This window comes from Nelumbo nucifera, chromosome 2, assembly GCF_055504915.1.
Source record: "Nelumbo nucifera cultivar China Antique chromosome 2, China Antique-T2T, whole genome shotgun sequence".
NCBI lineage: Eukaryota > Viridiplantae > Streptophyta > Magnoliopsida > Proteales > Nelumbonaceae > Nelumbo > Nelumbo nucifera.
The window spans coordinates 78,669,704-78,687,276 of NC_142650.1; the positions used below are offsets into that span (position 1 = coordinate 78,669,704).

General features: G+C 37.4%; 1 protein-coding gene across 8 annotated transcripts in view; it reads right to left on the reverse strand.

The window, feature by feature from the left end:
- LOC104589532 (histidine-containing phosphotransfer protein 2-like) overlaps positions 1-17,573 on the reverse strand; it is a 58,658-nt gene that overhangs the window by 40,095 nt on the left and 990 nt on the right. For 7 of the 8 annotated variants that reach the window (XM_088899337.1, XM_088899335.1, XM_088899334.1 and 4 more), the window contains exons 2-6: positions 17,338-17,485; positions 10,971-11,059; positions 10,629-10,759; positions 10,464-10,532; positions 5,675-5,746 (exon numbers count right to left, since the gene is read on the reverse strand). In XM_088899337.1, coding sequence (XP_088755463.1) covers positions 5,675-5,746; positions 10,464-10,532; positions 10,629-10,759; positions 10,971-11,030 — 332 coding nt within the window. In that variant the 5' untranslated portion in view covers positions 11,031-11,059; positions 17,338-17,485. Of the gene's footprint in view, positions 1-5,674; positions 5,747-10,463; positions 10,533-10,628; positions 10,760-10,970; positions 11,060-12,664; positions 12,725-17,337; positions 17,486-17,573 lie in introns of all 8 variants that reach the window. The other variant, XM_088899336.1, reaches the window with a different exon arrangement.

Below are 17,573 nucleotides of genomic sequence, written 5' to 3' on the forward strand. Positions count from 1 at the left end.
AAGAAACAATGTATATGCAAAAGGTCATAGAAAGACCTATAAGAAAAAAGGACTATTCACCATAAGAACGCAGATAACTCACAATAAACCTTCCTAAATATTAAAATACATTATCAAGCTAGAAAAGCTTCAATGAATTTTGATAAAAGGAGTTCCAATTGAATTTATCAAATTTGTTTTCACATTAACAAAACTGAAATTGCAGTCTTATGAGTAACATTCTGGCTTTGTTTTAGTTGGCTCATTAAGAAAAAGCTCTATTTCTTTCTAATCTAATTTAGAGTTATTAGAAATATTCAGAAGAGAAATGAGGCTCTTTTAGGAAAATGGCTGTGGAGATTGCCTAGTGAGAAGGATAATTTGTGGGATAAGGTAATAGTTAGTATTCATGGGCTTGCAGCTACTGGTTGGGATGCTGGAATTGAGACTAGGGCTACAAGAGCTTCTCCTTGGAAAGCAATCCAAGATGTTCTACTGTTGTTCTCTCCAAGGATCAGGTATGATTTGTGCTCTGGTGATCGCATTAAATTTTGGGAACACGTTTGGGTTGGGGATTCCCCCTTAAAAGACATGTTTCCTTCTCTGTTTTCCCTATCGAACTACAAAATAATGAGGTTGTCTCTACTTTTTTGGTACCTTCCAATTTTGGATCTAGGTATAGTTGGGACTTGGGTCTGAGAAGAGCAGTTAGGGATATAGAGGTGGGTAGTATATCAGACTTTTTGGATATTCTTGATAAAGTGTTCTTGGACCCTACTAAATTTGACAGGCGAATTTGGACTCCTTCACCTTCTAGTATGTTTTCTTGTGCTTCCTTCTTCAAAACCCTAACTTCTCTTGATACTTCTAGTGGCTTTTATTTTCTTGTGAAAGAGGTTTGGAGAAAACCTATTCCCCCTGGGTGTACTCTATAAATTAACTTCTCTTAATTTCCCCTCCACACCAAAGGTTTCGAGAAGTAGGCTTAACTTGCAAATTGGAGGTCTAGGAGAAAGATGGAGGAAGTGGATTAATGGCTGTATTAGCTCAGCACATTTCTCAGTTTTGAATAATGGTGTGGCAAAGGATTTCTTCCCAGATAAAAGAGGTCTAAGTCAAGGAGATCCTCTTTCCCCCTTCTTGTTCACTCTCACTGCATAGGTCTTGAGTAAATTGATCACTAAGGCTGATCTCAAAAGCCACTTCAGAGGGTGGAGAATTGGAAGAAATGAGGTTGCTGTGACACATCTACGATTTGTGGATGACGTACTCATTTTTTGTGAGAGTTGCACTGAGAAAAAACACAAGGAATTTGAAAGCCTTAGTTGACTGTTTCCAAAGATTATCAAACTTGAAAGTCAATTGGGGGAAAAGATGCGTGGCTGGGGTAAATTTAGGAGAGGAGTACTTGTCACTTTTGGCTGAGATCCTAGGTTGTGAGGTGAGAGCTTGGCCCCTAGAGTACTTAGGTATGCCGTTGGGAGGAAACCCTAAAGTAAAGAGTTTCTAGAAACCAATAGTGGAAAGATTTGCTAAAAAATTAGCATCTTGGAAGAGAAACTATATCTCTTTAGGGAGAAGAATTACATTGATCAAATCCACCTTATCCAATTTACCCACCTATTACCCCTCCACCTTTAGAATCCTAGTGAAAATCGCAAAGCAATTAGAAAAATTGATGAGGGATCTTTTGTGGGAGCCAGGAGATGAAAAGAAAGATCATTTGGTTGGACAATGCTTTGCAAGCTCACAATGAATATGTAGTTCTACAATGCTTTGCAAGCTCACAACTTTCAAACACTTAAAAGATAAATGACCCAATCGATTATGCTAAAGCATAACCTGACAACAAACTGAGAAACAAAAGACCTCCCAACTTCACTAACTTCCCCATGTGAGATCCCTCCAAGCTAGTAGATTCCATTCATTTCATGGCCAATCCCAATTACCTTCTTCATCTCCAAGTCCTGAAATACACATCGATCAAGAAAGAAAGTTCCTGAACAGTTTTGGATTTTAGTAATGCTACTAACAGAAAGCAAATTAGTACTAAGTTTAGGAACATGCAAAACAGAAGACAAAGTCATAGCATTAGACAACTTGATGTCACCCTTCCCAGAGATGGGAACAAGAGAGCCATCTGTAATAGACACTTTGTCTCTGCTAGAGGATAAGTGGTAGGTAGTGAACAGTGAGGACAAGCCAGTCATATGATCAGATGCACCTGAATCTATAACCCAACAAAGTTCGGTGTTACCTGGGGCTGAAGCATGATAAGCTGAGGCCTGTGTACCTGAATGAGCAAAGGCTGAAGTTGGAGTAGAAGTTGTGACTGATAGCTGAGACAAAGGTGCTGAATTAGCAACTTCACTCTCCAACTGAGTCAGAGCAGCCCGGACAGCAGCTAAGGTGTCTAGGGATGTGGCTCTTGTGCCCGATGAGGTTGTGCTGTCAGTAGTAACCGCCACATTAGCATTCCCCTTTTTATTTCTGAATTTTGTTGGAACTAGGTGCCGATGTAACTTCCAACAAGTGTCCTTAGTATGTTTAGGTTTCTTGCAATGTTCACATACTAGGTCCCTCTGGTCTTCCTTCTTAGAATCTCTCTCTTTATCACCCCCAAACTTAGGTTTAATTTCTGCCAAGGCTGATTCAAACGGCTGATGCTGCAACATACCCTTTCTCCTACTCTTTTCACTGTGCACCAAGGAGTAGGCTTGTGATAAAGTCACACTGTCTCTCATTAGAAGTTGTTGCCTCATAATGTCATACTCAGAATTCAGACCAGCTAGGAACTCAAACACCCTATTAGTTTCAACTTGCTTTCTATAGGTCTGTGCATCCTTCTGACTTTCCCATTCAATTGTTTCTAGATGGTCAATTTCATGCCATAAGGATTTCAAAGTTGAGAAGTAAACCGAAATTGGTTTCTCTCCTTGCTTAAGATTATTTACTTCACATTTCAGCTCATAAGCCCTAGCTACATTAAAGGGTTGAGAGTAGGTTTCTTTCATGATATCCCAAATTTCCTTAGCAGTTTTTGCCCACCAGTAGTTTCGGCTGATGTGTGGGTGCATGGAGTTGCACAGCCATGTCATAACCAAATAGTTCTCCTAAGTCCATTTGGCATAAGCTTGGTCCTCCTCGGTTGATTCCTTCACATCCCCCAACAAATAATTCAGTTTCCCTCTACCTCCAATAGTCATCAAGGCTGATTGAGCCCACTCCAAGTAATTTGATCCATCAAACTTGACAATGGTGATCTGAAAACTGTTTTCAGGTATGTTACCAGAACCACCAGCCTCCAAAAAACTCTCCCCTTGGTTCTTAAACTCCATTGCCGTCAGCCCTTCTCAATTTATAGGTCAAAACAGAACTTTTAGGACTTAAAAGAGGTGAAGTTACACCCAGAATTTACTCAACAGTAGACCTAGAAGGTTCGGCCGCCACCAAGAAAGGAGAAAACAGATTTGTTAATTCTCCAGAGTGTAGCACAACCCACTCTTGAAGCTGAAACAAGTCTAAATATTGTCCTAGAATTAGCAACAACAAAATCTTTAGGATTTCAGTCTGAGAAACCCTAAAACTAATCGTAGGTTAGAAAGAAACCCTAAAACATGAGGAGAAAAATCAAGACCTTCCAGCCGCACCTCTCAGACTGATAAAAAGAACATTCTTTTAGGCTCGATCTCAAGAAAAAAAACTGACTTGCCCAGAAAAATTCTGCTGCCACCTTCAATCCAAGATTGACCTCCCAGACTGATAAAAGAACACCTTTTTTTAGGTTCGATCTCAAGAAAAAATACTGACTTACCCAGAAAAATTCTGCCACCACTTTCAATCCAAGATTGAAACCCTAAAAAACTGAGATTTCTGCATAAGAATCCCTAGGTTGGCTCTGATACCATGTAGTCAAATAGGACTGGAATCAGTCCTAGGTTTATATAAAATAACCAGAATAAGATTGAGAGAAAGAGACGAAGAGTAGAGAGAGAAGAGGAGAAGAAAGCCACGAAGAAAAGAAATCAGAAAATAGAGTGTAATGACTGAGATTGTCGCCCCACTCTGCAATTTATATTAATGTTAAAAATAAGGATGAAAGGGCTAAACTACCCTTAAGCTAGACTAAAAAACAGTGGGGGCCACACTAATGATCTCTATAAATAAATTACTATTTGTGCTGATAAAAAAAAGATATTTGGGATTGGTTTCTTTCTTTGTTTGGGTGTAGGTGGTCTCCACCAGACGTGCAACTCTTTCTTGCCTCTACAACTTTCAGCTGACCAAAGCAGAGAGGAAGGATCAAGTGGAGGTGTGTACGGGCTGCTAGTTATTGGTCTATCTGGGAAGAGAGGAACTCATGGCTATTCTCAAACAAGGAAAGAACTAAAGAAGCTACCATAGAAGTGGTCTTCAACAGAGTAGTACATTGGATAAATCCTTGGATCTGTTTTAAGGATTTGCAATGGAAGATTTTTCAAGGAATTGGAAGGAAATTGCTTTTTCAGCCCCGGTTAAGAATGCAGTAATTCCTTCTTGGACCCCCCCCCCCCCCCCCAAGTAATGGGTATATCAAGTTAAATATTGATGGGAATAGTGTTGGAAATCCAGGGCCATCAGGAATTGGAGGTGCTTTTAGGGATGAGGAAGGGAAGTTCTTTGCCCTCTTCTCTGGCCCAATTGGAGAAGGTGACTCTCTAGGGGCTGAACTAATGGCAGCTTTGGAAGGGGTTAAGAGGGCAAAGATATGGGCATTGGCATTTGTAAACTAATCATAGAAGGTGACTCCAAGCTAGTGGTGGGATGGTTCAATGATGAGAGGAGCAGGTTCTGGAATTACAGCAATGAAAGGAAAATGTTAAAGTGGTTAACTCAAGATATTGAAGTTAAAGTGGTTTGGGTCAAAAGAAATGCCAATTCCATATGGCTGATGGGCTAGCAAAGCAAGGGATGAATAGGGATGCAATGTTTTGGCTCAATTGTAATTGCTAATTTTCTTGTTTTTTGGTTTGTTTGTACCTTTCTGGGAGAGTTAAGAGAGTTTATCTCTCCCTGTTCCTTTCTTGGCTTTGTGTCTTGATAAAGCTATTGTTATTGACAAAAAAATGCAAGCCCCCCATCCCATTCCCCCCAGTGGGGAAAGAAGAATGAAATTCAGCAACTGCATTTATCACTAAGCACGAAAAAAAATTGCTAGATGAGAATATATTCCTTGGGGCCAGTTGACAGTACGCAAATATAACCCACAAAAAATGTTTGCAGTTTTCTCATCTATTTGGTTGTTCAGAATGACATAATCCACCAGGAAAATGATGCTCAATGCAGAATTTTCTCAAGCAATGTTCACGCATAGTTTAGAGTCCATGCCCTCCAAAGAAGAAGTTAACCTAATATTTCAAACACTCATTTGGTGCTGGTTATTATTGGACAAAACAAAGTAATAAACATTAGTAGCACAATGCAGGCAACACCCCATTCAAAAATGTGAAGAAATGCTGATGGATAACAAAAGAATTCATATAAATATATAATGCAGATAATGGTATGGGACTGTAAAAAAATATATTGGAAACTTAGAAACTTAGCATTGAGAAGAGTATATATATATATAGTTGAGTTGAATACTGAAAATATACATAAGAGTATATGCCTAAAATGTTAAATATCCATGTAAAATAGAGATAAGACTTCCTACCCATCCTTATTATTGTCCAGGCAAGCCTGATGGAAATCAATGCAAGCAAGTTTTATTTGCTGAGCACCAATACTGCAATACCAAATATGATTAGAAGCATCCACATTCTGGAAAACATGACACTTAAGAAATTGAACCACAGTTCACGTATCCCATGTGCAAGCATTTCAGGGAAGAAAAATAAAAAAGTCAGATAATTTTAACTATCTGATTATCCATACCTTTTAACAAGAATCCTATTATCTTTCTCTTTACATGATTACATCTCATAGTTCATGATTTGAATCCTTAAATTTGCACATGGATAACAGAATGACCAAAATTTTAATACATGAATGTAGCTTTCTTAATAAAATACTGCAGCCAAATTGAATACCATTTGAAAGCATTGTACATACAAACATCTCAAGTAAATAAAGATCATATATATTTTCTACATTTTAAGAAAAAAACTTCATCCCAATACACAAAATGAACTAGGTTGCAAGTATCCTGATAGGAAACTCCAAGGGAAAAATAAAGAAAACCATAATAGAAAATAGGACAAACAGAAACAAGAAGCTGGTGAAATTAACTGATGGTAAAATTTTAGATTTTGATCGGAGCAATGTTATAGCATTGCTGCAGGATAATTCTGCTTGATCTTCACAGGGTCAAGGTTGAGATAGATTCTTATTTTGGTTTAGCTCATTAACAAAAAGATGTGGGTTTGGGGCCTTTATCCCCTAAAGAATTTATTATTTTTCCCATCTATATTTGATCATTTTCAACAAAGCTTTGCTAACTATCAATCAACAGAAATGGTAACAACATGATTTATTGATAGAACTATAGGCTCATTGTTATTTTATTTATTTGTTTTTTGAGAAAGGTAAATTATAGTACAATGTATTGATAATAAAATTTGTACAATGAGATGTACACGACATCCAATTAGGGACCCCCAAAAAAGTCCACCCTCAAAAAAAGAAGAAAAAGTATCATTTCTAAATACAAGATGGAAAGACAGCCAGACCTTTAAAAACCCTACTGCTGCATTAATCACCACTGATTCTTGATGCAGCCCACAAGGCAGAGGAAAAGGAGCAGACGAGGTCTCGACCCACAAGGTCCAGTGGAATAGGTCCTATCCTAGCACAGCGCAAAGAGACAATGCACGGACAAAGCGAGGTCACATCCCATTAAGCTGCAAAGTCACAGGAATCAAGGTTCGAAGTATCGATACGCCCGTGTATTGGCAGGGGCGTATCGGTACTAAAAACTAACCGCTTAATGTTTTTTTTCAAAACTTGATTTCTGGAATTTTTTTAAGTCTTTTTTTATTGAAATAAATGGGGGTCCTGAAACACCTGTAAATAGGTGTATCGAGACCAAAAGATACAATACGATACGCCCGAAACGGGGCATATCGTATCGATACTTTGAACCTTGACGGGAATCGACCTCGTGCTCAAAACAACCTCACAAGGTCATAACTCCATGAGGTTGCTGTCTCACGAGGCCACAAAGTCGCAAAACCTGCGAGGCTGACAAATAGCAAGGTCACGAGGTTGCTGAGCCATGAGACTGTCATCTCACGAGGCCGCAAGGCCAAGCTGTGGAAATAAGCTGGCAAGGCTCCTCCACCCGCCTCGCGAATTCTACCTCCTACAGTGCTCGTTGGCTCACTCCGTTCATCCTAACGCAGTCCAATGTCCAACCAATCAGCCTAAAGCAAAGTCTGCCAACCTTTCACCATGAAAAGATGGTTCCTAAGGACAAGAAGGTTCCGCTGGTATCCCTCAAGCTACATGGCCGAACCTTGGCTTGGTGGGGCAGCCTTTGTCAGATATGATGCCAGTAAGGTAATCCCAATGTCAGAACTTGGGAAGCCATGCAGGCCAAACTCAAGCAAGGGTTCCTTCTCCAAGATTACCATCAGAGCCTATTCATCCAACTCCAGCCCTTGAGGTAAGGAGCTAAGTCTGTAGATGAGTGTACTTTTGAGTTTCAATCCCTCTTAACCTAGATAAGCCTGCACGAGGCCAAGGAAATCATAGTCACCCGATATATTTAAGGGTTCTAACCAGCCCTGAGGCAATAGTTGGTAGTAGCCTCACATATCTACTCCATCTTTGATGTCTAGCAAGTAGCACAAAGAGTGGAAAAATTGTGGTCCTAGCAACCCTTGAAACCCTCTGCCCCCCAGCTTTCACAATCCCTCAATCCTACCATTGTAAGTTTTATAACCCTTGGTAAAGCCTCATCATCCAAACCTGCAGCGAGGCCAAACTTGCGAAAGAATGTGCAATGCTTCTAATGCAACAAAGTTGGACACAGCACCAAGGATGTCACCTTTATTGAGTCACAATCCTTCTTTAAGCCTCCCTGGAATCCTCTACAGGGGGAGACTAGTGGAGTGGAAGAGACTTCCTCAGAGGCTAACCATTTTGTCTTAGCTCCTACTCCTACTTCTTCCCCAGACCCTCCTCATGTTAAACCTTCTTCCCCTTGTCCAATGGAGACTACAAGTGATGAAATCCCTCCTCGTGGTACTACTCCTTGCCCTGATGTCACAAGTGAACTCTTCGTCGCGCCATCAAGTGCCATCCACAGTGTCCGCGACATGCCATCAGAGTGTCATCGTGTGTATCTTGGGTGGAGCTATACATGTATTTTGAAGGGGGGACAATGCCAATGGCATTATTGTAATTACTAGTATGACTTTTCAACACCTTTGGTGTTTCCTTCTATCACTCCCCCAAAAGCTTAAGCTACTCTTTGAGGGGAGGTAGGTAGTCGAGTGAACTAAGAACATGTAAAGATTAAGCATGAATAAATAAATTAAATTGACAAGTGGATACAAGCCAGAGTTCTCCCAGAAGGCGCGAGTTGCTGCCTTACAAAACAAAGTAAAATTACAATTGAGCCCAGAATAAGTGATCCCTGTTCACCCCTTGCTTAGCTAGTAGGTCTGCAAGCCCATTTGCCAACCTCCTCTCCACTGAACTCTCACTGTGAGATTAGAAGTAAGCCACTTGAATATCCTTATCTCTCCCCTAAAAGACTAAGCTACTGTCTCTGGTTCTTTTAGCCACCCAGTTACCACTTTAGAGTCACCTTCAATGATCAACCTCCCAAAGTTTAATTCTTTAGCAATTTATGCACCCTGTATAGCAGCTTTCATCTCTGCACTAACTGCATCCCCCACTCCATTTGGGCCAGTGTATAAGGCAACAATCTGTCCCTCTTCATTCCTAAACAAGCCCCAAATACTGGAAGGTCTAGGATTGCTAAGGTTGCTGCCGTCAAAGTTGAGCTTTATGCAAGCCTTCTTCTGGGGCTTGCATCTCTGCCGTCAATTTGTGCACTGTCATTCACAATCATTGAAAAGTGACTCGTTTGCAGGCAACTTTTGATCCACTTACACCACAAATCTCCAAAACCACAGACAACTTTGGTTGCATAGAACGTCTTATTAGACATACTAGGGGGAGGTTTAGGTGGTTGGCCCACCACAAGGTGTGGACTCCAATTCTGTTTTCCAACAGTTCTTCACCCTAGACCAATAGGGCATGGATTCCCCTAAATGGAGGAAATGTCCATGTCAGGCACACGATGGATTCTGACACTCCATAGATTCTAAGGACACTTCTATGTAAGATTTTATTTTCCTTCATTGCTTCATTGATAAATGAACAGAAGACTACACAAAAATGTAAATTTTCCTATAAAATGTCATTAAGTAACAAATATAAACTTTGTAGACATTTTCTGTAGGTAAAAAATGTTAGAATTGAAAAAATATAGGCTATTTTATAAGTGTATGCTTTTCTTTAGATGTGTCCACAAGTTCTTGTTTTTTCATCTTGCCAAGTCAGACACCCATACAAGTGCTGGATTCTGATTCCCGTCTGTGTACATGCAGCACTGTTGCAGACTCCCTTACAAGACTACAGAAATTGTTTCCAGGACTTTACATCCTTGTTTTCAATCTGATCTGATGACCTACATTTGGGCTTCCAAGGTGGATCAAATTCTTCTATCCATGTAGATGCTAACAGCCTACTGCATCAATGCAACATGTAGCAAATATGCAAAAATAGATGGATCACAAACAAATCACAAAGATAACTCAATTGGATTACTTGAACCACCTGACAAATGATTCTATGTATACATGCTTTTCATAATGCAGTGAACCATACAATATCATCATCATCATCTAAGCCTTGTCCCCGACTAATAGGATCAGCTACATGAATCATGTTTCGCTATCCTGTTCTGTCCAGTGCCATTTCCATTGTTAAATTATCAGCACTTAAATCATTTCTTACCACTTCAACCCATGTCTTTGGTCTGCCCCTAGCCCTTCCAGCCCTTTCAACTTGTAAAAGATTGTTTCTTCTTACAGGTGTTGTAGATATTGATAAAAAAGACACAGGTGTTGCAGATGATCTTCCATGCAAATTTTATGCATAAAAGAAAAATCCATCCATGTTGTTCCATATATTAAAGACATTTTCTACATGGGATCCACTAGCTAGGTGGTTTAAAATGAAAGCAACATGGATGTAACAATTATGTCAAACAAACCAAGTAATAACATGCAGTATTATAATGACAAGTAGTGAACATTTCTCACTTTCACCCATACAAAAAGAATTTAACATAAATGGACAGTTTGGGATCAGCCAAGTGAATAAAGATATGTTCCAAGTTTTCAGGTCATATTTGTCTAATGGTAAACTCTGATGAATCAAGTGTACAGCTTGTGCCCTTCATCAGACGAAATAAATAGCGATATTACCTTGAGCTACTCCCTTTTAGTTGGTGAACATAGGAATCCACTCTTTGGTTATCAGCAATAGGTTGTTCCCTATGAGAGGATCAAACACAGATAAAAGTTAACCTAGAGTAATCCAATAACTAGATGAACAAAAAAAGAATAAAACCATGTGTGGTCAGAAAGTACAGATATTTGGTCAATTCCCTTAAGGTTTTCTCAGTGTCTTCATAGAACAAGGTGACCACTTCCACGACAAATCCAGGATTATTTGCATCTTGTAAAGCCTGAAGTTGATCAAATTGGTGATCCAACACTCCCTATAAGGAATAATATGAATGGGTTTCACCAAAATATCCAGCAATGAATTTGAAAAAGCCTTCAATAATTCCTCAATACCTAAAAGAAATCTAAAAAACTATTTTGCTGCAGAAAAGATATAGAATTTTTGGCAGGATAACTTAAGAGAAATTTAGAAAACCAAAAGTTTCTTACAATGAAGTTTATAGAGATCAGGAGAAAATCATTTACCTCAGTATACAGAGATTCCAATACTGCTTTGAGCTGTGACTTGAGTGCTTTCAAAGCCATTTTTCACCATAAACTGTTTAGAGAATTGTCTGAAACGAGAAAAAAAAAAGAGAGAGACAAAAGAGACACAAATAATGAAAGAAGAAAAATTAGGCTTTTTTGGTAGATTAGAAGAGAAAACAAAAACATGATTATTTTTTGTGTTCAATTGTCAGGAAAAGGACAACAATCTGCTAGAAATTTTGAAATCTGATATTTAATTTCTAAGAAAAAATGGAAGAATAAAATCGTGTGCGTTCATTAATTACCCACTCTATCCACAACTCAGTTTTTCTAAATTCATTTTCAACTGTTGGTGAGCCCACCCACAAGAAACTTAGCAGGACCTAACACCATTTGACACATTCAAAGTGCGAGTAACCTCCAGCTTTAGACATGCAATGAAGCCAAGAGGACAATTAAGTCTGTAAGGGCATCTTTCTGCAACCCAACACAGTGTGTGACTCACTTGAACCTGTACAAATCCCACCTGTCAATGGTTACCAGTGTATACAAAATTCTGTCTTGCCGATGCCACTTTAAATCTTTCATCTTTTGTCCTTAGATGATGATCAAGCATGTCAGTTTTAGTTGTTAGAATGCTGAAGCAATGTTTTGCTCCAATATAGAAGGTCTGACCACCCCTACCCCAACAAAGGAACTAACAGGCATAGTTGTCAAGGCAACGCCTAGGCGACAAGGCGCCCTTGGAGGCTCGCCTAGCAGTTTTCTACAGTGTGTTAGACAAAACTTTTATATTCTTAATTTTTTGAGGTTATAATTTTAAAATAGACATTTTTAAACTAAAATATTCATTTTGTGTGTTTATATACTAATTTCTTTTTATTATTTTCTTATTTGTTAGGGTTTAATCAACACAAACATTGCTAAATGCCGTATTGAACCCTGAAAAACTTCAAAACCTGAATCAACAAGTAAGGAAGAACATAAAATGTTGTCTAACCAACACATTTACTTCTTTTTCTTTACTAATTTTGTGTGTCTATACCATATACCAATTTTCTTCTTCCACCTTTTCTTTTCTTCTTTTCCTATAACAGAAATAGGGGTTCGGCCCTTATATTTTTTAAAATTTCTTTTCTTTCTTCTTTTTTCTCATGAATATGTTGGAATATGTTGATTTCCTATACTTTAACATGAAGTTTATACTTTTCTCATGAAAATTATGGATAATTATTAAGGAAATATGATTATAGAACCTAGGGAACTACCCTAGGATACACATTTTTACTTGAAAAAAATCCATCACCTAGGCACCCGCCTAGTAGACTAGGCGAAAGGCACCCCCTTGTCGCTTAGCCTCGCCTTGGCGCCTTGAAAACTATGCTTACAGGCTAGCTGACTCCTTTAGAGAGTATTTTTGCCTGAGCAAATATTGAGTGCCCAATTTAAACTAAATGCTGACCCACATTTTTATACCAAAATACACATATACAGAAAGCAATTATACCATGTGTATCATTTTAACTGAAATGAGTCCCACATACACCCCATTACCAACATAATTAATAATAATTTAAAAGAAAATAAAATCAATTAAAAACTGCACTTTTACCAGTTGACAAGGAAAGTCAAGCCAAGCAAATTAAGTTATCTATTCAACAAAAGCATAAATACAAGGTCCATTCACTTACATAATAATAGGTCTACCAATTAGCAAATTCATCACTCATCTTCAAAACAAAAGCACAAATCTGCATACAATTTAAGCTAAAATATTAGGGTGGAAAAATGGTAACTAATAAGGCATCCTTTCTCAAGGCAGTGTGAAGTTCCTCTCAGTATTTGTTTTTTAATGATCAAATTGCCAATGAAAAGGTTTCTTCATCCTGGATATTCTTTTTCATTTGTGGCATCTAATTTGTAAGTCATTCATACCATTTCCTTATTGCCACAGTCCATAAAAACAAATATAAGATTATCATGGTAGTAAGTTGTCCCAACAGGTATTTTCTGCTTTGACAATCTTCTAGTTTTACAGAAACAATAAATTGGAATAGTGGCTTATATGCTCAACACCTTGAACTTTCCTATTCAAGTACCAATCAAGATCCACAACTTAAAACAAATAAAAAAGGGAAAGAAACATTGGAAAGTTCATAAAGGATTTGATGCAATAAAAGAAAATAATTAATCACAATTCTAGCCCGAAAAGAAAGTTGTAATCACTTCTTTAAACCTAACAGTAACTTGATAAGAGAAGCCTTCCTTAGATGGATGCCTACTTTATCTGACATTTCAAGAAACAGCAGTTCCTTATCAACTCAGTATACCTGTTAATCACTTTTTCCTCAGTATGATCCATCTCTATCTACATTAATTAATTTCTTTAACTTTTTTATATTTGTTTGTCGATAACAGCTAAAAACCATGGTTCCAATACAATTCAAGCATCAAGTATACAACATTCTCATTAATAAAGTTCACCAACTTAAAATGTCCATTACCCAATGCTGGTCCGGTTATCCAGGGTCTTGGGAGGGACGGAGTGAATAGAAACCTCTAGTATTGTTGGTACAAAGTGGTCTATCTCAGGCTAAACCAGTCTTCTCATGCTTGTCATCCAAGGTTTTACCATTGCATCAAGCAATGGCCCCAAAAGTTCAGAAACCAACAATCACAAAAATTCAAATACTTTGCCAGAACTTTACAATAAGATTGCCCCTTGAATGCCCTTTCTGAAATCTATTGTTGTCGTATCAGAAGCTCACAGTAACATAACTATGTATGGAACAATTACTAGCATAAAAGCTGGTATTTCCTATCTAGATTCAGAGCTGAGGATGAGTTACAAATGGACACTGCACTCAGCTAATTGTATTGCTGACAGACTGGAAAAAACAAGGAGTGAACAGAAACAAGATAATGTTGGGGTGTGATATCCGAGGGAGGAACTTGTAAGAGGAAAAAGAAGTGGAAACTAACTGAGGTTAGCTACATAAATTGAGGTACTTGGCAAACTAATTGTATTTCATTATTTTTAGACATTAATAAAATTTTGAAGTTTGCAACTTCCTAAAAAAGCAATCCTTCTCTTCGTAGAACTTTTTCCAACAGTACCAACAGATCACTTACAACCCTCAACTCATATTGTGGACTGAAGCATCTCAAAAGCAAATCTACATTACTTGTCAGATCTGCAGGATATGCAAAACTTAAGTCTTAAAAGATATCTGATTATAATGGTGGAGTAATGTTTTGGTCCTTTAATTGATTCTAAAATAGAAGTGAAAGCTATGGCAAATCAGAGTTCATCATTTTAGATTCTTAGAGTTTGTGCTTTGCAATCATCCTAGACGCATTACATGTATATTAAGTACAGAAATCATAGGTCTACCAAATCTTAGAAATATTCAGCTCACTAACACGTTTGGTTGGGCATATAGAAAACTAACATTCATGTTCAGGAAAGTAAAGTTTTTATTTTTTTTTTTAACATAAATAAAGAAGAAAAAAAAATATTAACTAAGAAGAAAGAGAAGAAGTAAAGTTATTGGTTGTAGTTTCAATTGGATTTGACAAAGGGCATCAATGAAATCGTGTTGATTAGTGGTTTTTACCTTTTGTCTTTTTCTTCTAATAAAGCTCAACTTTATCATTTTAATTAGTTCACAATTAAAACCATGAGAGTATAAAGCAGGAACTATTTCCATTTAGATTCTTGAGGGAAAGAGCTATTTAACAATATACTGCTCTATGAATTACACTATGCCTCAAGACTTAGAACCATTAAGTGTTGAATTAAATTTGAGTCTATAAAGAGAAGCATAGAGTAATGTGATTTAAATAGTGTGAAATCATTATTGGCCATCCATCCCAATGGAAGGATGAGATCAATCCCTTAATTAGAAACAAAGAATGTCTAAAGAAAATATCATATTCTGCATGTTAGAGAAACAAGGAATACATATTTCCTTGTCTCAATCAAGGGAACATTTTGAAGTTTGTAAAGAAAACCACCATAGCAAGGAATAGACAGGTTTTATTAACAAGAATCTATAAAAGATTAGGAAGAATATTTAGTACACAAGAATAAATAAATAATCAATATATGAAAGAAGAGCCTTTCTACAATATAAGTTGGTGGTTTTCAGTACTGGAACTGATAAATTCCATGCAGCCATAGAATGCTAAACAAAGCAGGTGGCCATGCTCTACTTCAACACTTTCTGACATTGGTAATAGTTTTGTCAATTGTGAAGCCCATGTGTGACTAGGGGTGAGCAAAAAAACCAAAAAACCGGTTAACCGAACCGGTCGGTTCGGTGTTTTTAAAAAACTGAAGGTACCGGTTTGGTTTCGGTTAACCAATGTAAAAAACCGGCAATTAACCAAACCGACTGGTATACATATATTTCTATATATTTTATATATTTATGTATATTATATATATATATATTTTATATTTTTTATATATTATAAATTAATAAATATGCATTATATATATTTATAATATATTATATATTATTTTTTATTTAAAATATAATATTTTATATATATCAATAATTTTTTATTATATATTTATATATTTTTATAATATATATTGTAAAAACTAAAAAACCGAAAAACCGACGAACCGAACCAGCGGTTAACCGACTAGTTTCGGTTTGATACCGGTTACCGGTTTTCCAAAAACCGGTACTACCGGTTCGGTTCAAGAAAATGCCCACCGAACCGTGAGCACCTCTGTGTGACCTGCTTCTACCAAAACAAGGGGTGCAACATTAATGGTCTATTTGATAATGGCTGAAGTGATGTTCAATTGAATGGCTTATTGCTTTGTCTTTTGGTGGATAAAATAATTAAATAACAAAATATATGAAGGTGTAGTGATCAACCCAATTTCAACTTCAGCCACTAAGCATCGCACAATCTCCTGAATGGCATTCACTAAAAGACAAAGCACTAAGCCATTCAGTTCAGCCAGTTCAGCTGTTATCAAACAGCCACCACACCTTGTATGTGCAACATTTAAAATTCACAGCTGCACAATGATTCTTGGTACCAGTACCAAAAACTATATTTTTGTACTACAGAGCTTGCAAATAACAGAACAAGAAATCTATAATAAGCTAATAAGCATGGATAGAAAACTTTTTTTTTTATTAATATGGATAGAAAACTTTCAGTAACAGAAAAAAGGAAGGAGAATAAAGAAGGAAAAGGAAGAAAAGGAAAAAAAACATAATTATTAATTTTATCATTATTAACGAAGTACCAATGTTGTCAAACTCAGACTGGACATAGAACTGTTTTGGTCACTGGATCAGGGATCAAACGGTTCAATCATTAGGTTCAACCTTTTAACCCACTCAAATAAAAAATGTAAAATATAAAATTGCTCTGGCTTATCTTTTAAAGCTATACGAAATCAAAATAAGTATAAAATAATAAATAGTAAAAACAGTTATAAAATCTATTAAAAGAAGTATTTGGGATATGCTTTGAGCAAGTTGACATTTCTAAGAACCAGGCAACCCAAAAACCATTTTGGCTCATTCCCAGTTCAAACAGTCTGCCCATTCAGTCCAGTGTGAGTCTGATAACACTTCTAAGTATATATTGCACATAATATTTTGGAAGTTGGAACTTCCGAAATGCCATCCTTTTCAGGTTTAGATTATTTAATCCCAAACTCTTGATCAGGGATCCACGCAGAAAAATGGAAGAGACGCCACTTGCTAATATATGGGAAGCAGGACCCAACAGAACCAATTGGAATTCGGTTAAAAAAGGAGCTCCAATACCCAATAAACCAGAAAGGATGAGAGACTATTATTAAGTGGGAGAAGAGGTGAAGCACCCCCGCCTTCAGTTGGGCCCCCAATTGATCCAACAAGATTAGTAAACTACGAAAGTCAGGGTGAAGTTCAAAACAGTAGAAGAACAAATGAAAACAACGGTTAGGCCCAGAATTTTATAAGTAGAGCAACAGCAAGCAGAAGAGAATGCTTTGCATGGAATTTTCATGAAAAAAGAAAGTAATAGAACAGTTGCTATTTACTGCAAAGCATTGAAACAAGAAACCTCGGGACGAAATATGTAATGGCAAGCAAGCGGATGGGGTTTCAGGTCTATATTTCAGGCAAAAGAGAAAAGCAAAGATAAGTAGTACTATTGCAAAAAGCAACAAAATAAGAAGAAACTATTCTGGCCACTGGAACCAGGGAGGGAACTCGAATTCTACCAGCAGGTTTCCACATTGGCTACATATTCAATTTGCAAATAGCAGAAAAGAAGGAAAAAAAGTAAAGACCCTACATGCTTCAGTTTAATGAAAGAAAATAGATTGGGAGAGGATAGTTACCTCCTTATTGAGCTTGAACTCTGGTTCAAGATTGAGCGAAGAGCCTGCAGTTGGCCGAGCAGAATGAGGTTATGCTTGAAGCTTCTTATCTTTCTTTCCTCTCCTAAACTTTCTGCTTCTTCTCCATACGTTTCCTGCAGGGATCAGTCTAGAAGAACGATAGGTCTCAGTCAGTAGTGATGCGGAGGAAAGAGACGGAGGATGTTGGGAATGCTTCCTTATTCCTAGGCAAGTAA